Source organism: Anabrus simplex, chromosome 1 (genome assembly GCF_040414725.1).
Source record: "Anabrus simplex isolate iqAnaSimp1 chromosome 1, ASM4041472v1, whole genome shotgun sequence".
Classification (NCBI taxonomy): Eukaryota; Metazoa; Arthropoda; class Insecta; order Orthoptera; family Tettigoniidae; genus Anabrus; species Anabrus simplex.
Genome location: NC_090265.1, coordinates 513,626,703 through 513,649,659, shown reverse-complemented (window position 1 = coordinate 513,649,659; position 22,957 = coordinate 513,626,703). Strand labels below are relative to the sequence as shown.

Genomic DNA, 22,957 nt, shown 5'->3' with positions numbered 1-22,957 from the left:
ATTCTAGTCACCTCAGTAGCTTGGGATTAGCCTCTGCATCATCGGGGCGAGAGCCCAATTAGGATTTTTAAAGTTCTAGTAGTGCAAGTGTACGCATCCATTCATTTTGTGTTCAGGCCAGTAATCTAACCTGTTCTTTTTCCATGAAGGCCCAGTAGTTTGGGTAATTGATAGCCCTGTGGAAATTTAAATTGTAAATTTTGCCTAGAGAGGCCAGAGATCGTTAAGTTTTGTGTAATGTTGCCTTAAGCGGGCTGTTAGAATTTGGTTAATGTTGGAGGGCATGTAAGCTCTTTTCTAAGTTTTCTGTAACAGTGAGGGGTGCTTCTGGAAGGCTAGAGATTGTAACTTTTGGAGCAAAGTGCTCTTGAATTTGGGATATTTCTATCTTTGTCTAAATAATACCACTTTTGAAATTGTAAATGTGTAAACTAGGGGCTTAAAGCCCAAAATTGTTAAATTCCCTATTCTGGGGTTCTCTATTTTAATTCCCAAATTTGTCATTGTTGTTTCACTAAGTGAAAAGTTGTTAAGTTTGCTTTTTGAAAAGAAATATAACCTTTATTTAACGTTTTAAATTAATTTTTGATATTGTACCTAGACCCATTCAAGCCCACACCTTCTTTCACCTCTCTGCGTTCCACAGATACCCTGGAACAACAACAACAACAACAACAACAACAACAACAACAACAACAACAACAACAACAACAACAACAACAACAATAATAATAATAATAATAATAATAATAATAATAATAATAATAATAATAATAATAATAATGCAACTCATAAAATAATGTGTACATCCTAAATAAAACTAGGCTAATAGCATTATCATTTGTTTGAAAAAAATTAATTTAAAATATCATACATGACTTGATTGTCCGACTCGTTGGCTGAATGGTCAGCGTACTGGCCTTCGGTTCAGAGGGTCCCGGGTTCGATTCCCGGCCGGGTCGGGGATTTTAATCGCTTCTGATTAATTCTTCTGGCTCGGGGACTGGGTGTATATGTCCGTCCCAACACTCTCCTCATCATATTCAGACAACATACTACACTACCAACCACCACAGAAACACGCAATAGTGCTTACATCCCTCCATAGAGGGTTGGCGTCAGGAAGGGCATCCGGCCGTAAAACAGGGCCAAAACCACATGTGCTACGCAGTTGGCACCCGCGACCCCACAGATGTGGGAGAAAGCGGCAGGAAAAGAAAGAAAGATACATGACTTGATTAAGAAGAATATTAGTTTGAATGAAGAACTATACTCATATTCTTTTTGGGATTCACCATGAGGAAGGAATTATACAAAATATGGGAAAGACAAAAAAAGGATAAAAGGCATTGACATTTCAACTGACTTATGTCAGTCTTCATCAGGACAATTGACGAACAATATAGAACTGGTCATCAACATGCGCTCTCTGTACTGTAGACTATTGTTGATCTCCAAGCAAAACAATTACATTACTGGGAACCAGGCTGTGCTAAGGATGTAAGCTGCATCTCTATTGAAATTATGATGATGTTTTCATAAATCTATTGCTGCTCTTACAATGCTAGAACCATTGTATTTCAGTAGAGCCAATACTTCGGTATCTTCAAACATTACTTTGTAGCCGGGTGGCAAGCATGATCTGCTAATGCTGACTTATCTGGTTGGTTCAGCTGAATGCATTTGACATGTTCCTTGATGCGTGTGGATACTGATCTTGAGATCTGTTCAATGTAAATTCCACCAAAAATTAATAATCAACATCATTCAATATGCTTCACAATGGAGAAAGAGGTTGAAGAATTGTTACCCTTCCTAGATGTGTTGATCTCCAAGATACCTCACAGTACCTTCAGCCACACTGTATATAGGAAGCCAACCCATACGAACAGGTATCTCCATGCAGAATTACACTAACATCCTGCACAGCTGGCATTATTACAACCTTAGCAACTAGAGCCAGGAGGCTATATGAGGAAGCATCTTATTGGATCAACTAAAGATCACATACCAAAACTACAACATCCTGGTGTCTACAAGATTCTATGAACTTGTGGTAAATTTTACATTGGACAGACCTCAAGATCAGTATCCACAAGCAACAAGGAACATGACAGATGTATGCAATTTTACCAATCAGATAAGTCAGAATTAGCAGATCCTGCCTTGTCACCCAGCCATGACATCATGTTGAAAGATACTGAAGTACTGACTCATGTCAAACACAATGATTCTATTCTATGTCCTACAACATCCCATACGCCTACTATATTATATTGCACTTAATTTGCATTGCTTATTCAGACAAATAAGTTAGCAATATATACACAGAGACTCTTTTCCATTATATCTGTACAAACAGTGACCATTCTGGTGAATGTTGCAGTAGCTCTCGATATACACAACTACTCACCTTGTAAGTCTCAGGTTCCGGTTGTTCTGTCTCCTCTCCTGCCTCCTCAGACGTGGACGAGGAGGAAGAAGAAACCTCCGAATCCCTTGGAACCACTCCTGGGATAGCAGCCCTCATTTGGCCCATGCCTGGGGCTTGTGCCAGAACTGCTGCCAAGTCTGCCAATGGAGATTTTACAGGTCCTGCTGCTGCCTCTTCCTCTCCCTCTGCCTCTGCATCTCCAGGGAAGGTGGCATCCTTACTTGCAACACGCTTTATCAAGCGAGACATATACACAATATCTGCCAACAGACCCTCGACCAAGCTATAAAAGCCACGTGGATTTTCTTTTTCTAGACTTGGAGTATACATGAGTACTGGATCCTGCAGCTCAAGGCACACTTCAAAAAGTGGAGCCACAGGCCGTGTAGAATCCATTTCATCCATAAACAGTGAGATACTACAAAGACAAATATTTTCACACATTAATATTTTCGGGAATGGAGACAAGATATTTCAAAGTATAAAAGCAGAATTCCCACTTGCACAAATATCAGAAAAGGTAAAAATGAAAGTGTAGTATGACGTAAGTCACAAATATTATGGAAACACATTCTAGATACAAAAATGTATCAAAACAAAGGTTTTGCTTTATATACCCAAGAACTAAGTGACTATTATGGTTAATGGGTTATATATACCTTATAAGTTTGGTCATCAAACACATCATGAAACTCAACAGAAAACAGTACACCAAATTACCAGGATGCAGTGTTTTCATTTCCTTGTTGCTGTTTACTTCCAATGTAATATGTACTGCTAAAATGAAGAAGAATTGATAATATCACCTGTAGTTTACTCATTGAGTCTCTCTTATCATCTGTGGGTTCTTTCTGAGATATAAAGAATGACTGTCTGCGAGCGAAAGAAGTCCGTCGACTGAATGGTGCGTGGAGAAAGACTGACGTTTGGCGACTCACTGACCCAGTGACCTACTTCCAATAACAGCCGGCGATTGTGTCCTTGAAGTATTGCACACTGCACTTGCACTTGCCAGAAGCCACATCAAGTTCACAACTATGTTAACCCTAGAACACAAACCCTCGTAATTTTTACGACAATCAGGGAGGAGTTTAGAGACGAGATACAAGGAGTACGTGAATGCGGTAAGACATAGGAGGTTCTCAGCAATAGGCGAACACATGGAGGAACACAATCATAATTTTACAGAAATAGACAAAGATATGGAAATTCTGCACACGACAACAAAAGGAAAACTAATGGATGTTCTGGAGAAGATAAATATATATATTGATCAGAAAAACAATAATGAAAACAACTTAAATGAACCATTAAATGAAGAAAATGCGATGTACAAATTGGCATACAATCTTATAAGGAAGGAAAGAAAGAGAGAGAAAGAAAGAAATAGTTCCGAGCCACAAGTACGCTTCCCCTCCACCCCCTACATTACGTAACTGGCAGCACAGCGACTAGTAGCAGCGAGCGCAACAAGGTCATTGACAACAGAGAGTAGAACACGTTTGTTTTCAAACTAGCACAAGTATATATTGAGAGCAGGGTTAAATTTGACACCAAGACGAACTGAAGTAAGTGAAATACAATTCTCTGAACATCTAGATATCATCTTTTTCATAAAAAAACACGTCGCTAAAGGTTGGTTGTTAGTTTGTTTATTTAAGAAATTTGATGGTTAGAAACAACGAGCAGATCATTGCGCAACCACTAGCAAAGTAGCAACAAGGAGGGAAGGAGGACATATTGTTTAGGTTCAGACAAACATCACATCATTTCAATTTGCGGATAAATTAAAGGAATGAAGTAAATAGACCTAAATGAAAATTCTCCAAATATCTGAGTCGTCGTTTTCTTTTTTGTAAAAAGTCTCTAAATTTTAGTTTGTTTGGTTTTGTTTATTTAAGGAATTGGAAGAGAGTAAGAGGAAAAAATTTCTGATTCATAAGAAGTCTAGAAAATTAAAGCAGAAAGAAGAGAGAAGAAATATTTTTTAAAAATGACGAACTTCATAAATGTAGTTTATTAATTTAATTTACAAAGTGACTATTTATTATTTGTTATTTTATAATTCAGGGTAGAGATAGATTTTATAGATTTTATAGAAGATGAAGAAAGAGTTACTATTTTCAGATATTAATAAGGACATAAATTAACATAGAGAGATTAATTTAATTAGATTTTATCATTGATGATTGGTAAAATTCTGGTAAAATATGTCACAAATGACAATGTAAATGGGCAAAAGGAAAACTTAGAGTAATATTGTAACTAATTTAAAATTCATATATTTTAATATATAATTGAAATATGATACCAATGAACCATAGTCCTAAGATAATTAGTATTTGGCACTGCTGAGGAAGAGAGCAGAGGCTCTCAAAACATGTACATGTACGGTAATTAAATAGAATAAAGTGTATAAAGTATTGACAAGACAGAAAATTATTTTATAGAAATCTGTATATAAGTCAATACGGACCAAAATGGTGAAAATAGTCAATTCTAAGCATAATTGGCAACACAGCTCTATCTGCTAGGCTTTTCACGCCACATTGCTGTCCTACTCAGTACCTACCTACAATACCGCGAGCTTCGTCAGTGTGCGTGCATTGTTAGAGTGAGTCTGTTGATTTCAAATTAAAGACTGTTGCTTCGACTGTTACGACTATTTGTGACTACGTATGCTAAACTTAGCAAGGTAACTTCTGTAACAAAGTTACATTACAGCACTATTCTGAATGAAATAAGTATTTAGAACCACATAACTTGACATACACATACCGGTAAGTAATGCGTGCCGTTATTGTTGTTGCAGATGAGTATTATACGAGGAGATGACCCGAATTTCGGAGAAAAAGTTGTGTCATTGATTTTTGAAAAAGAGGAAGAGTCTGATTCGTGTAATGATTCTAGTTCTGATGAAGAGGTTGATAATGTACAGACTGATGGCATAACACTGACAGATACAGACGAAGACGATATACCAGCACGGAATACAGAAATAATCCCAAGGAGACATGATGACTCCCCTGTCACTGTGCAACGAAGCCATAAGTGCAGAAGACTTGAATCTCAGAAGTCCATGAGTTCAACATCTGAAAATGAAGACTACCGAGATGTTTACTCCCCACCGAGAAATGTAAATATCGTGATTGCCCCTAGGAAGATTCTAAAAGGAAAGAATAATCATCGCTGGCCTGCAAAACCTGCCAGTCGTTCACGAAGTCGCACTCAAGCAGAAACATAATACACTTTGTTCAGACCCCTATTGGAAACGCTAAGGAAGCAACGACTCCTCAGGATTCATTTTCTTTGTTCTTCACATATGGTATGATAAACACAATAGTAGTCCATACAAATGAAGAAATAATTAGAAAGAGGTTGAGGTATGAGTCACCAACACACAGACAAAACCATACTTGCATGGAAGAAGTGAAGGCACTCCTTGGAATCTTTGTACTAACTGCAGCTTTGAAAAATAATCACCTGTCAGGTGGTGGTGGTGGTGGTGGTGATTATTGTTTTAAGAGGAAGTACAACTAGGCAACCATCCTCTATATAACATTAATCAGAGAGAAGAGAGGAAGGGATCCAACACTTCGAAAAATGAAGATATCGGCCAAAGGAAGACAAGGGCCAGAAGGGCGTGAAAATGAAAGACTCCCTAGCCCTCGCAAACCTAATAGCATTGGGGTCGGAAAAGAACAAGAGTTGACCAAGGGAGATCGGATAGGATAGATGTAAGTGAGGAGCCTGGCACAAGTAAGTGGAAGCAATGCCAGGACTCAGCTGAGGGCCCCGTGGTTGCCAACCCACGCTCCAAAGTTCAGAGCCCTTGGGGCCCCTTTTAGTTGCCTCTTACGACAGGCAGGGGATACAATGGGTGTTATTCTACTACCCCCACCCACAGGGGGAAATCACTTGTCAGTCCGAGAAATGTTCAATACAGATTTGTGTGGTACTAGGTATGAAGCCACCATGAGTGCAGAGAGGTTTGAATTCCTAGTATTGTGCTTGCGGTTTGACGACAAGGAAACTGGTCAGGTAAGGAGGAAAAGTGATTATTTTGCACCCATACATGAAATTTGGGAACAGTTTGTTCACAACTGCAGAATGTGCTATAAAGCAGGCCCATTTGTATCAGTGGATGAGCAACTGTTGGGTTTTCGTGGAAGATGACCTTTCCGCATGTATATCCCAAGTAAGCCCAACAAATACGGCATCAAAATAGTAATGGCCCATGACACAGAGACCAAGTACGTGATAAATCCCATGCCTTACCTAGGCAAATGTACAAAGACAGATGGGATGTCTCTCGGGGAATTCTATGTTAAGGAACTGACCAAGACTCTACGAGGATCAAATAAAAATGTCACAGTAGATAACTGGTTTACCTCAGTAAAGCTTGCAGATGATCTTTTAAAGGACAAACTGATGTTAATTAGTACTATTTGCACCAATAAACCTGATATACCACCAGAACTACTGTCAAAAAGAAACAGAAATGTTGGCACATCTATGTTTTGCTTTGACAGTGAAAAAACTCTGGTTTCATTCAAAGCAAAGCCAAATAAGGTAGTTGTTTTATTGTCTACTGCTCATGACCAACTTACTATCAGTGACACTAGTCATAAACCATACATTGTAGAGGATTACAATGCAACTAAGTATGGAGTGAATGCTCACGATCAAATGTGCAATTGCTATTGTTGTAGCCGGAAAAACCAGGCGGTGGCCACTGTGTGTATTTTATGGAATGCTGAATAGCACATGTGTGAATTCGTGGGTTGTCTACTGTAACAATAATGAGCATCAAGGTGGCTGCAAGTTGCTGAGAAAAGACTTTCTCATATGTCTAATTGAAGAACTCACCAAACCATGGATGGCGAAGAGACTGGAAACACCGAGCTTACAAACACATCTACGAGAAATTATACAGGGTGTTCTTAGTGATAGTTCATCTACCAACGTAAAGGATTGGTTATTACTGGCAAGAGAACTATTTGTCACATCTGTCCTGCTCAGGAAAGGCGAATGACGACAACATACTGCAGTGAAAGTCACCACGCGTATTGCAAGGAAAATAGAGCAAATCTTTGCACTAACTGCTGTAAATAAGACACCAGAGACTTGAAAAACTAGAAGTTAACACTCTGTAAAATAACTTACATGTTAATACATGCTTCTTATATTACATTTTGTGTGCAATTACATTTTTATCATCATGGAAATAAATAGTCGTAAATTTTACGAGGGTTTGTGTTTATGTACTACCAAATTAGGGTTTGTGTTCTAGGGTTAATATCATCCAATATTTGTTGTGCTTGTGATATGATAAAAAAATGTTATTATTATTAAAATAAATGTTCTCTTTCCATTACACTATTTAATAATAACACTAGTTGTTTGCCAAGTTGGACACAGCCAGTGACAGAGTCTTCAAAGCTTCTCGCACATTCACGAGGCACGTTTCTATTTCTTTCTCAGTTTTCTTTCTTTGCTCACAAACAGGTTTACTCCTCAACCGCCGACACCAGTATGAAGTCTTATGGCTTAAATTATGACCAAACAAATAATTAGAAGAGTACAAAGTCCACAGGTGAAATCCATACGAATGCAAAGAACACTAATTCAAAGATATATCACTTGATCTCTTACAGTCGTGCCATCAGGCCTATCAAAACTGTCACACACACCCCTTAAGTCGAATGATATGACATGTGGCAGTTTCAAGTTTCATATTTTCTTAGCTGATGGAGTTTACATTTAGCCTGATAAACATCATATAAGGTTTCTACCTATGACTGTTCGTACTCATCTGGCATATGGTACAATTTTAAATTCGCCGAAATATAGATGAATTCATTCTGTCCGTCCAGACTCTGTATCTTGTATGCATTGTTTGTCACGTACTCTCACAACTACATCGTGGGATTTGAGACTACTTTTCTTCGCCTACCTTACTTTTATCGTCATCCAGTGCTGCTGCATTCTATGAGCCGCCTGCTGCTATGTGTTGCTTCTTATCAGCTGTGCGTCTACTTGCCCGGCCGGCTCTTCATCTACTGGGCATGGTTTTGCCTCCCTCCTCCCTTCGCTCATGTCACGTATTACGTCTGCCTTCTCACATGTTCTGTGATCGCTACTCTCTGCCTATATAAGCTCATGTTGATCTTCTTTGTGACGAGTTGGGATATGAGGTGATTCTAGTGTGGAGGGCTTCATCTGTCCTTGTACACCTGGTCTGTACTTCTGCTGTTCTATGAACTGGCTTTTCTACGAGGAGGTGGGTGAGCAAAGGACATGCACACAAACTTTTAAATATTTCAGCTATTGGTCTTGCCCTTCTGGCTTGACATAACAAACTCCATTTTCAGTCAATCTTCTTTGAAACATGGACCTAGTATTTTTGATTAATTTCAAGTCCTGAAAGTTCTATAATATTTTCAATGTGTTGCAGAAGTATCTTCAGCTATGGACACATAATTTTGAATTTGATAATGGGTGTCTCATAGGTCGTTGGAATATGGTGTCTATTCTCTGGGAACTGTCTAGGACTTTGAGTGCGCGGACTTTATCATCCTTTCTCTTTCCCCTTCCATTCTTTTTTTCCCTTTTTTGATCCTTAAAGAAAGAAGTGGAGGACCAAAACTCAAAAATTGATAATGTTTGTTACTGATCTGTCATTTATTAGTCATGTCCTTTATTTTAACACCGATTTTTTTTTTACGATTGAGTAGATTCTAATTGAGATGGTATTATGGGATTCATAAAAAATTGTGGCTCACAAATCCCCAATTTCTTTTAACTTTTGTCGTTTAATCATTTTTTGTCAACATTGGTGCTGATCTAGTCGTTGTTTCAAAAAAGAATATGATGTATACGAATGTTCATTTTGCTTCGGTCCCTTCTCTTAATTGGCTGATGTGAACTATTACTCTATTTTTTTCAATTGTGAGGATCCATATTGTCATTCCTTGATAACCTTTGTACAATTTTGAGATATTATTCACTCGGTATGTGTACTCTAGGTATTATTGTCAGTGTTCGTCCCTCAAAATTATGTACCTTCCTTTGAGATTTTGACCTTTGATCTATTCGTGCATTTCTTTAGTGTGATGCAAGCATGTTATTTCCTATTGTGAAAAAAGATAATAATAATAATAATAATAATAATAATAATAATAATAATAATAATAATAATAAAAGGCATGTGGAAATTCCAGTCAGGATCACTATTGTGCTTAAACACTAGTTGGAATTCCCATTGAATGGGCTTGTTGATCTTGTATCTTGTATAAAATTTCTGCTTCTTTTGAGTATCACAAAAAGAAAAATTGTGTAACATTTTTACCTTTATCTTGTTGTCAGTTTTGAAAATACATAGGTTCAAACCCTTTGGTTGTTTCCAAAAGAAAAGGGGATATTTTATTTTCCCTGTTCTCTCCAATGTCCCATGTACCTACCACGACTTTGCTTTCTGGGTTTGCCCCACAGTACGGCCCACTGCGCGTGATTAACTCTGCTGACTTGCTGTATAGTGGAAGGTTGGCCACCTTGTTCGGAAAGTAACTGGCATATTAACCACTATTATTGCTTGCTATACCAAATTCACCTGACGTGTTGTTGTAGCTTTTCAGAACCTTAAATGGACCCACATATAATTTCATGAACTTTTCATATATCCGCTCTGCAGGATTAGACATAACTGGTTTTTGGACCATACAAGTTTAGATACTCTTAGTGATCGGTGAAATCTCTTCTTTTCTTCCCTCTTAAGGTGAATGTTTGCTTGTTTCCTTAGGTGTTCTACCATTAGTTCTACACATCTGTCCTGTGACGGCCTAACATCAGGTGGACATTGAAGAATATTACTCCATGGTCTAGATGGATAGCAATTATTATGTACCACTGCTGGAATTTGGCCCATAGACTCATGAATTGTATTATTGTGACACTCCATTAAAATGGGTAAGACCTTTATGCATTCCCAATGGCGATCTTCACAATATAGTCTGCAAAACTTGGCTATGTGTGCCATAATTCATTCTACAGGGTTTCCAACTGGATAGCAAATTGAATTAAACACATGCTTAATCCCAAGTTGTTGTATAGTGTGCCGAAATTCATCAGATATGAACTGTGACCCGTGATCTGACAGAATAAATTCAAGCTTACACATTTGAGGTGTTACAGTCCTAGTAATGCATCTTAGCACAGATTCAGCATTAGACTTCTGGATAACGCACAAAGATATGAATTTGGAGAACACATCAACCATTACTACAAGGTGTTTGTTGCTTTTGACCGACCGGGGTAAGGGATCGAATAGGTTGATTGCAAATAATTCTCTCGGCTTACTAGGCAATAATGGTACAGGGTGCTGCTTAAGTAGGTGGGTATTCGGCTTCTCTCTTTGACAAAGATTACATGTCTTAAGAATTGTTCTAAGAGATTCTTGCATTTTTACCCATGTAAATGTTCCCTGTAACGTGGCTACAACTATGTCAATACCAGCATGTCCCATAGTTTTATGCATTAACCAAATGATTCCTTTCAGCAGCTTGGTTGGAAATACTATCCTTAATTTATGGCGTTCTTCATCCACAAATTCAACCCCTATGCACCCGTAAGTGGACTGGTATGCGCTTGAGTGGCTGGACCAGGACTCCACAAGCGAACTGGTATGCCGGGATGCAAGGTCGCATATTGGAGACTTGTAACATCTGTTGGCTTTTTCCGGAACCTTTTCTAATTGAAATCTGTTCTTGGTGTCTCAAAGTGTCACTAGAGTACTCTGGTATGCTTCTTTGGCAAAGTGAATTGATTAAAATATCGATCGAGAAATCTGTATTCTGTTGTTGACAAGATGGCTGAGAAGGAAGTAGCTTGCTCTCACGAAATGCTCAGTAATAGCAAAATTTAGTGCATATTTTATGTTTTATGCTCTGATTTCAGCAGTGTTAGTGAGGAAGAAGTTATTAGTGATCCTGTGATTGAATGAACATGAAATATATCACCAGAGATCTTTCGCGTTTACGACATGGAATACCGAATGAACTTTCTCACGCTCCTCAAGATCCCATTGTGACTGCCGGGTTTGAACCTACGATCTTGGTACCTGGATGTGAACACTTTACCACTGATCTTCACATTGAATCTTAATAATAATAATAATAATAATAATAATAATAATAATAATAATAATAATAATAATAATCATAATAATAATAATAATAATAATAATAATACACCGAGTGAGACGTACGGCTGTAAGTTCATATTTGGGAGATAGGTTCGAATCTCATCATTCGCTTACTCATGATTTGTTTCCCATTAGTTCCTTATTTCCAAATCAGGCAAATGTTAGGCTCATGTCGCATTGGTTTCCTATTATTTCCTTATTTCAAAATCAGGAAAATGTTGGGCTCGTGTCATATAATTAAGGCAATGAAAAGAAATGAAATGTCATATGGCTTTTAGTGCCGGGATATCCCAGGACGGGTTCGGCTCGCCAGTTGCAGGTCTTTCTATTTGACTCCCGTAGGCGACCTGCACATCGTGATGAGAATGAAATGATGATGAAGACAACACATACACCTAGCCCCCGTACCGTAGGAATTAACCAATTAAGGTTAAAATCCCCGACCCGGCCGGGAATCGAACCTGGGAACCTCTGAACCGAAGGCCAGTACGCTGACCATTCAGCCAACGAGTCGGACATTAAGGCACACACTACAGAACTTCCGAGGTGAGATAAGTTAATGAAAAATTTAAGATTTCAAAGGGATTTTTTATGTGTTATATTTCTGTATTGTTCTGCTTTTTGTGTCATGAGCAATAGTGTGGAGTTTCTCAATAATATAAAACAGGTCCCATGATAATACACGCAGACGATCACCCACTATACTGTTTTAACCGAAAGCTTGCAACACCCAGGTTGCATACCAAAAAGTTGGCGGATTCCTAGCAATGTCAGAGCAAAGGGCGGGTGGGTGTATATGGGTTAAGCAAAATATCATCCCTGAGCAAATAATTGCGAGCGAATTTGTGAACTTCCATATAATCTGGATCACCAACTGTAATTTTATGACTCAAGTAGTTAATCAATTTCCTTGTAAATCCATCTCATCGCTGAGACTGACGTAAATATCCAAGGTTATGAAGAATCTCTTTATCTTCATCACTTAACTCTATTTGACATATCTGAGCCACATCCTCTTCCGGGGTTCAACTTAATACATCTGCAATTACATTGTCTCGACCACGTCAGTACTCAATTTCGACGATGTCAAAATGTTGGATGAATAATGACCAACATGATATCCTCTCAATAGCACACAAAGTTTTCATCATGAAAGTCAGGGCTTGATGGTCTGTTCTCAAGACTATGGGGCAGCCGTAGACAATTTTCCGCCAGTGTTGCAGGGCATTAACTATCGACAGCAATTCCAACTCTGTGGTATTATAATGAGTTTCATGACCTTTCAACTTCCTACTATAAAAGGCTAAGTAGTTTTTTTTGTACTGTCGTTCGGATCTCCTTGGTATAGTACAGCACCTATCCCCATGATAGAAGCATCAGTCTGGATAATAAAATTCCCATTAAAGTCTGGGTAGCCTAACTTAATGTAATCACTGAGCAACTGCTTGGTCTTCTGGAACGCTTCAGAACATTCTTCATTCCAACACCAATGATTGTTCTTCTGCAAGAGGTTCTGCAAAGGAGCTACGATTCTGGTATAGTCTGGGCAATGTTCAAAGAAAAACTGACAAAAACCAAGAAATTGTCTCACGTTTGATCCTTCATGGCTTAGGGAAATTCCAAATAGCTTGTAACTTTACAGGATTTGGTCTAATTCCATTTCCATCCACAATATGTTCCAAGAATAAGATTTCCAACTGACAGAACTTAGATTTCTGAAGATTCATTTTAAATCCAGTGTCCTTGACATTCATTAGCAGTTTCTCCAGGTTATCCATGTGTTCTTCAATAGTTTGGCTATGCATTATGACATCATCCACAGAACGGACAGTCTTACTCTTAACTTCTGTTAGATTCCATCTAATGCCCTGATTATTGCAGATCATGATATCTTAACGCCAAAAGGAAGTCTCATGAAGACATAGGTTTGTTGGTCAAATAGGAAACCTGTAAACAGTCTTGATTTTTCATCCAATAAGATATGGTGATAGGAAGAAATAAAATCGATACCGGAAAAGTATGACATTTCCTTGAACTTCCTAATTAGCTCCTTAATTGGTGTAACTTGGTCATATTCTGGAATAAGTCTGGCATTTAACTGTCTAGCATCCAAACACAGTCAAAGTGATCCATTCGGTTTACGCACGATGGTAACAGAATTTAAGAATGGTGTAGTTGCTTTGGTGATGATTCCCTGTGTTTCCATGGCTCGTATAATTTCTCTAACCTCATCATGGTATTTGTCTGGTATAGGATAACGTTTAAGGTGATACGGGGACCAATCATTCACCAATAGAGTGTATTTAAAGTTAGGGATGACTCCAGGATTATCGTCAAAAACATCTCTGTACTCCATTAATAAGGAAAATAATCTTCTCCGATCCAGATCTGAACATTTGCCCTCTTGAATCTTCTCCTGTACCAGTTCCTCAAAACTTCCTTCTTCGACTACTGCCAGTGTCATCTCCATAGAAGTAAAGATATTTTCTATCTCTGGCAAGTACTCAGCATTGGGATTCCCATCTTCAAGTGATAATTGTTCCATATCTGACATTTTGCGGAAATATATTTCTTTCTCAGGCAAGTTAATGATGATGTTGTGTTCGTTAACGAAGTCTGCTCCAAGTATGAGATTGAAATTAACCTTAGACATCACCAGAAATGTGTGCGAGAATGTAGGATTACCCAGCGTAATATCAAGATAAACCTATTCTTTACACGTTATGATCTTGTCTGGGATAACCCCTCTCACTTTAATTGTGACACAGGTATAATAGGAATATCACATTTCCTTTTCAGTTCCTCAAATAATGTTCTAAAATAATACTTATAGAAGCTCCTGTATCCAAAGAGATCCACAAACAAGTGTGTCAATTATAGGCAATCTAGTAGATTTGTGATTGGTAGCTGGCTGATAATCCTCAATAAGGTCTTACGATTTTATGTACCAGGAGTTTATTTGAACGATTGCCCATCCCCCGTGTGGCCTAGAACTGTGTCCAGGAATTTCAAGATCTGTAACAAAATTGGCAGGTTTCTTGCACCTTTATCCTCTCCTAGGATCAAATTAGTAGAAGTGTGGTGCTTTACCTTCCATTGAAGATTTTGGATATTTCTGATATTCCAGCCCTTCTGCACCTTCGACTCTATCAGGATTTACGTCTTGATTAGTAAAGCTTGCTTCCATTTTTTCCTTTTCTTCTTTCACCTTTTGTAGCTCGTCCAAGTATTTCCTACTCTTTTGATAATGGTTTTCCATTTCTTCTCTAAAATTTTTCGATTCTTGCCAAAAATATCTGGGTTGTTCATAATGTCTAGCTCCGCGATTTTCCCAGCGTTGACCTGATATTCTCGTATTATTCCTGTATCTTGGGTTTCTCCCAATTTCTCTTCCCCTGTCTCAAAATTTTCTTCTGTGATCTTCTCTTCTGTCTTGGAAATGCCTCTGCTGATCATGAACTTCCTGGGGTTGATAATCTATCTCTTTCCTTTTATGTGGCAAGTCAACATATTGTTCTCCAGCAGCATTCACAACATTAACTTGTGGATTATTTGTTCTGGGTAACCTAGGTACCATTTGATTGTTAATCGTATAATCCAACTAAGAATAGCCTCGCTTGAACTGCTGAATTAATTTGGCGGCAATTAAAATATGTTGAACATCTGGATGAAATTGTTTTGCAAGGGCTTGCATTAAAGCAGTCTCTTCCAATGGTTGATCTAATTCTTTCATGCATCGTAACTGTGGGGAAAAGTAATCTGCATATCTAGTAAGTCTAGAACTCAAATACTTCCTTGAATATAGATCAAGCCGTAGGTTCTGTTGAAGTTCAACTCCCCAATAACGTTGCAAAAATAAACATTTGAAGCTATCAAAATCTTCAAAAAGATAACGGAATGCATAAAACCAATTAAGAACATTAACCCTCTAAGAATTTTTCTACTGTTCTAATGTGCCTATCGGGTGAGATCTTATTATCCTTAATATATTCCCCCAAGTTATGAATAAAAATTTTAGGCACAATTTCTTGGCATCCATAGAATTTTCTAGGTTTATCTTCGCTCATTCTGATAAAATTTATAACCTGCTGATTTGCCAGTGTTGACGTAACAGGTATATTTATCAGCTGACCTGTAGTGTTACTTAAATTAGATTGGTTATGTTGTCTCTTATCATTCCCTCCGAACCAGCTATTCCTTCCTGAATAACATCTTCCACACGGTTCTGTCTATCTTGTAGAGATTGTACCAAAGCTCGAGTACTACGATCCTGAAGTTTGATCATGTTAACTTCCTTTTCTAGCCTTTTTATAATGTCTGTGTTGTGTTCGACTTTCAGATTACTAATTTTAATGTCCTTCACCTAGATTGATAACCTGTTCTAAAATATTGGTTTTATCATTTTCTACCTTCAGTTTAACATCCACAATTAACTGAGTTAACTCCACGATGTCAGCTTGGTTTCCACGCTCATCTATTCTAAACCCACTAATATTTGCTTCTCTATTTGAGTTTTAAATTCCTTAAGGACCACTGCCAACTCTTGTTTAACTTCCTGAATTTTCTCAGCCATGTCCTTTATCACAGAATCCATTTCATTTCTTACAGATTCCATAATACGTTTAACTATCGTCACATCGCTGTGCAGAGCTGTTACTTTTGCAGTAATTATTGTATTTTCTTCTTGCAACTGAGTAGTCAAATTTCCAACCTTTTCTAACATTTTCTTTTGGTTCCCTTGACATTCCAGAGCAATGTTGTCAATCCTACATCATGTTTCCTCAATCTTACTTTGAGTTTGCTCAATTTTAGCTGTTAATTCATCTTGTCCCTTCTTGAATTCTTCCTGAAGTACTGTCCCTACTATATTTATCCGTCGATCTAAAGACTCCACCGTTCTCTTACTTTCTTCATTGATTCTTTGCTCTAAATGATCCAGATTTCTCTTACTTTCTTCATTTATCCTTTGCTTTAACTGCGTACTTTCTTCATTCATCCTTTGCTCTAAATGCTCCAAATTCCTTGTATGCTCTTGCAATGCTTTCTTATTATCTTCCAATGATGAAATAAAATCGCTTCATCCTCTCCTGGACTCCTCCTGCATATTCTCCAACATCGCTCCCAATGCCTCCATATCCATAATTACCCTATCTCTTACTAACTGACCTATGCTAACAGACATTAAGGTTTTGAGTCTACCACAAGTAATAGCATCATTGAAATTAAAGCATCAATTATGTACCTAAACCAGATCTTTCACCATCGCAACTATTAAAATCGATCAAATATTAAAAATAATTACCAAAATACGTGACATTTTTTAGGGTCCTACCTACTATACGTGCACTTTTTCTTGAACCCGGAGCTTCCTAGTGCTGAATTGGTAGACCTCGGTTATCTTCGACATCCATATCGGCAACCTTTGAAACACAAACTATGAATTGCTTACCCATCGCTGTGCGACATGTGGCGTACACTTTGCAAACTAGTACTGTTGTTGTTTACACAGCAAAGCCAAACTATATAATTCATGCTAGTAACAAGATTCGCATTGAGAAATATTATATAATGTTAAATAATGTATGTGTGACACAATTGTTGACGTAAGATAATAAATGTTTTAAAAATTCATATCGATCGATCATATTATCGATTCAATTCAGATTTCATTTCCATTCAGTTGGCAGTATAACCGGAACTGGCAGCACTCCCTCCTTGCTCCTCACCCCGTAAAAATCGGGCTCAAGAAAAAGTGCGCGTATAGTACACAGGTTGACACGGTAACGAAATATCTAAATTCATGCCAAAGTATGCCAATAATGCCTTGTTAAATGAAATCAAATCTGAAAATCCTAAATCAGGCTAAATCAATCTTGGGAAAGCCATTGAATCCTACACATGGAAAAGCCATATCGAGCCCCATGCTTGCAAAGTCATTTAATGTACCCATTAGCCTAGACAACAGTTGAAGAGCACTGAGACACCTCAGGGATGCTCAGTTCGCAAATATGACGCTTGAGCGAAATGACAAAGGATGTGGCATGCATAGACAAATAATTGATATTGTGGCATGTTATAAAGAAAATACAGAATAAAATTCACATATGGCATGGTTTATTAACAAAATAAAAGTCTCGGATTGTCATCCTTTTTAACTAATAGTTGTGGAAATGATCGCTAAGAAAAATGCTGCTCTTGACATACATAAAAATAAGTCAAATGGGGTGGTACATGAATCTTTGCCCTATCTTGCCCTAACAAATTAGAGTTACAGATTGATTTCAGTTATTATTAAAGCAAACAGTTTTATTCAACTAACTGTGAAAGATCTGGGCTCTGATGATCCAATCTGAAATATTAGAAGAGAAAAAGGAAAATTAAACTCTGTACAACAATCATATCAAATTCTCAGCTAATTACTCACAGTTTGAATTTACTGTTATTAATTTATACACAATTCGATGCGATAATTTTCCCTAAAACTTAATCGACACAATGAAATAAATATCTGTTCATTTACCAGTTCTTTACTGGATAATAAATAAATTAAAGTCTGGAAATATTACTTCAAATGGTCTGCCTAACTCAAAATCTAATGCCAGAAAATGCTACATCATAATTCTTAGATGCTAACATATTTTTAAAAAATGACACTGCACACACAGCAAGATAACATCTGATACAATATAGAAATATAAGATGAACTCAAACTATCATAAACCATGATTATAATTCTGCATCACCACAATATCTACAAAATATACCACAATGTTTACACATTTGGCAACACAGAAGATGATCATAATGTTAGAATACAGTCGCACATTCCTAGCTTTGTTAGATGTACATCAATGTCTCTAAAATCTAGGTAGATGACCCGGATGAAAGTCCTCAAATACTCGAGAATGATCTCGAAGAACAAACCAAAACCGACGTGAATCAATGTGAATATTAAAGTGACAATAAAATACAGAAAGTTCGGAATATAATTAGACACAACTAAACAAAGACGTAGTCAAAATCAAATATATGCATACTCCAATTATCTAAAATAATGCAAATATCCAAAATATTACAATACATAACTACTAATTGCATCGATAATCATCTCTGATAATTACAGCATGACTTTACACTCGAAGAATTACATCCATTTTACACTATAATTCATTCTCTCTCGAAGACACAGGACTACCACGTTAATAATCGGGGAATCTACTATAATGTCCCACATAACACAGCAATACATTTGTGATCCGCCCCGGTATGTCAAAAATTCATAAATATAGAATCATGCAACAAGACCTACGAGTACACTACATATTTGAATCCTCGAAGATTCAACCTACGTATCGGTCTCGTGTCTCGAATTAATTATCTCTTCTCTGCATTCTCATTAGCGGATTTTGTTTCAAAGGAAGGGAATCATTTCCAAGACTGAAGTTTTAAGATCACACTCAATTTATATTCAAACAGACACTATTTGAAATTACAATCCGATTCAGTGAGACGAAGTACATCAGAGGGATATGTGATGATAAAAATTGGTTCATGAGGAGCCAGTATGGATTTAGAAAGAAATTTTCTTGTGAGGCACAACTGGTGGGATTTCAGCAAGACATATCAGATCAATTGGATTCAGGAGGTCAGTCAGATTGCATAGCCATAGATCTTTCCAAAGCCTTTGATAGAGTGGAACATGGAATATTATTAAAGAAATTGGAGGGAATAGGATTGGACGTAAGGGTTACACGTTGGATAAAAACATTTCTAAATTCAAGGGTTCAGAAAGTCAAAGTAGGAAATAATGTATCTCAGGAAGAGAAAGTTTGGAAGGGAATTGCACAGGGTAGTATAATCGGTCCGTTACTTTTCTTAATATACGCAAATGATTTAGGGAACAATATAACATCAAAAATAAGATTGTATGCAGATGACATAATTGTTTATAGGGAAATAAACAACATTGAGGATTGTTCAGAATTACAAAGGGACCTTGAAAGTATCCAACAATGGGTTGAAGAAAATAATATGAAGGTTAATGGAGGCAAATCAACTGTTACAACTTTTACAAACAGAAGCTTTAAAACTGAATTTGAATATACTTTGGATGAGGTAGTTATCCCAAAAGATGGCAAGTGCAAATACTTAGGTGTGAGATTTGAAAGTAATTTGCACTGGAAGGGTCATATTGATGACATTGTTGGGAAAGCATACAGATCGTTACATGTCATAATGAGGCTACTTAACGGATGCAACAAAGAATTGAAAGAAAAAGGTTACTTGAGTATGGTTCGTCCATTATTGGAATATGCAAACAGTGTTTGGGATCCTCACCAAGAATACCTAATAAAAGAAATAGATAGTGTGCAGAGGATAGCAGCAAGATTTGTAACAGGGGATTTCAGGAGAAAGAGTAGTGTATCAGAAATGTTAAAGGAACATGGGTGGGAAACTAAGTAAGAGAAGGGAGAAAACTAGACTTATAGGATTATATAGATCCTATACAGGAGAAGAAGCATGGGCAGATATCCGTGAGAGGCTTCAGTTGGAAAATAATTATATCGGCAGGACTGACCACAAATATAAAATTAGAAGGAATTTTAGCAGAAGCGATTGGGGTAAATTTTCATTCATTGGGAAGGGTGTGAAGGAGTGGAACAGTTTACCAGGGGTAGTGTTTGATCCTTTTCCAAAATCTGTACAGATATTCAAGAAGAGAATAAACAGCAACAGAGAAAATAAATGAAGTATTAGAGGGCATTCGACCAATGCAGGTTATTGTAAATAAAAAAATGTGTGTGAATAAATTAATTCCATCCCCTGGTCTAAGGAGTTTGGAGAGCCAAAGTAGGGGACTGCCTGTAGGGGTGAAGTACAGTGGGGACTTCGAGGGCCCTGGGACCGTTACGGTAGCTGTGAAGGCCCTTCAGGAACTCTGAAAAGTGGTGCCAAAAGGGGCTCTGGTTAAGACGCAGCAGGTCGTTATGCTACTTAGGATCCAGAATGGGTAAAAAAAAAATAGTAAATAAATAAATGCAATGTAAATATTAATCTTATACCAGTTGTATAGTATCATTTGTAGTAATTGCACATACTGTATATCAGTTGACTATATTTGTAAGTAGTACAGGAGATATTATAAGTAGGATTTTGTAAACAATGTATTATTAATAAGGATGAGCTGTGTGTTTAATAGAAAACATTGTTAGCGTAAATTGTATAATATTGTATTATAGGAAAATTTTCTTCTCTTGTTAATTTAATATTTAGTGCTTGACAATAATGTATTTTAGTGTACCATTTGCCACCGAGGTAAACACCTCATTTGCAAATAAAGAGATTTTGATTTGATTTGATTTGATTTGATTTGATTTGATTTGATTTGATTTGATTTGATTTGATTTGATTTGATTTGATTTGATTTGATTTGATTTGATTTGATTTGATTTGATTTGATTTGATTTGATTTGATTTGATTTGATTTGATTTGATTTGATTTGATTTGATTTGATTTGATTTGATTTGATTTGATTTGATTTGATTTGATTTGATTTGATTTGATTTGATTTGATTTGATTTGATTTGATTTGATTTGATTTGATTTGATTTGATTTGATTTGATTTGATTTGATTTGATTTGATTTGATTTGATTTGATTTGATTTGATTTGATTTGATTTGATTTGATTTGATTTGATTTGATTTGATTTGATTTGATTTGATTTGATTTGATTTGATTTGATTTGATTTGATTTGATTTGATTTGATTTGATTTGATTTGATTTGATTTGATTTGATTTGATTTGATTTGATTTGATTTGATTTGATTTGATTTGATTTGATTTGATTTGATTTGATTTGATTTGATTTGATTTGATTTGATTTGATTTGATTTGATTTGATTTGATTTGATTTGATTTGATTTGATTTGATTTGATTTGATTTGATTTGATTTGATTTGATTTGATTTGATTTGATTTGATTTGATTTGATTTGATTTGATTTGATTTGATTTGATTTGATTTGATTTGATTTGATTTGATTTGATTTGACTGTACATCCGAGAAAATCTAAGTCACGTAGACGGAGATCCTGACACAATTCTCCACAAGTTGTGCCTACATTGAATTTATAAAGTGAAACAATAAGAATTACTACCAACTGATTCGCCGAACATAATTAAAAAAATCACATGAACTATTACAATATTATATCAAATCTATGTAAAGGAAATAAAGTATGTGATGATCATCTGCTGATACAGCTACTTAGCAAAATACTATAACTACACAACTATACCAGAATGCAAGACCATTTACCAATTTTAACTACTTAACTATCCCGCTACAGAACAGATATTTATTGTACTATTGTGTCGACTTAGCTTTCGATGTCTTTGTGATGCTGGACAGCTGGTTGTCCTCAACGGTACAATTACATGTGAATTCCTCTTAACCCATCGCTGTCAGCTGCGGTCTCAGGGTTTAAACCTCCATTTCAGCACTAGTCCACACAGTACAAGGTAACATTTCCATGTCGAATTTGTAGTAGTCCTCTTCTTGATTTAGAGCTGAAACTTGCACAATATTGATTAATAAAGTTGTCACACCACCGATTCCTGAAAATATCGTCGAAAAATAAAACATACTGAAGTAATCTTGATTTAACTTAACGTCTGTTATTTTATGTATGTTATCAACCAGAATAGCCCAAGTGATATGTCTGCGGGGCACACAGTTGCTCAAAAGCAAAGTCTCACTTCCCCAGATTCCGCAGAATGAATGACTGTCTGCAAGCGAACGAAGTCCATCAACTGAATGGTGTGTGGAGTAAGACTGACATTTGGCGACTCACTGACCCAGTAACCTACTTCCAATAACAGCTGGCGAGTGTGTCCTTGAAGTATTGCTCACTGCACTTGCATATGCCGGAAATCAAGTTCACAACTATATTAATATCATCCAATGTTTGTTCTGCTTGTGATATGATAAAATATGTTGTTGTTATTATTATTATTATTATTATTATTATTATTATTATTATTATTATTATTATTATTATTATTATTATTATTATTATTATTATTATTATTATTATTATTATTATTATTATTATTATTATTAAAATAAACATTCTCTTTCCATCACGCTATTTAATGATAACACTAGTCGTCTGCCAAGTTGGACAGAGCCGGTGACAGTCTTCAAAGTTTCTCGTACATTCATGAGGCACGTTTCTAATTCTTCGCTCACAAACAGGTTTACTCCTCAACCGCCAACACCAGTATGAAGTCTTATGGCTTAAATTATGACCAAACAA

General features: G+C 36.7%; 1 protein-coding gene across 1 annotated transcript in view; it reads right to left on the bottom strand.

Annotated features, from left to right (window-relative positions):
- LOC136875368 (dynein beta chain, ciliary) overlaps window positions 1-22,957 on the bottom strand; it is a 782,313-nt gene that overhangs the window by 491,580 nt on the left and 267,776 nt on the right. Inside the window, exon 18 of the mRNA XM_067148948.2 lies at window positions 2,663-2,852. Coding sequence (XP_067005049.2) covers window positions 2,663-2,852 — 190 coding nt within the window. The remainder of the gene's footprint in view (window positions 1-2,662; window positions 2,853-22,957) is intronic.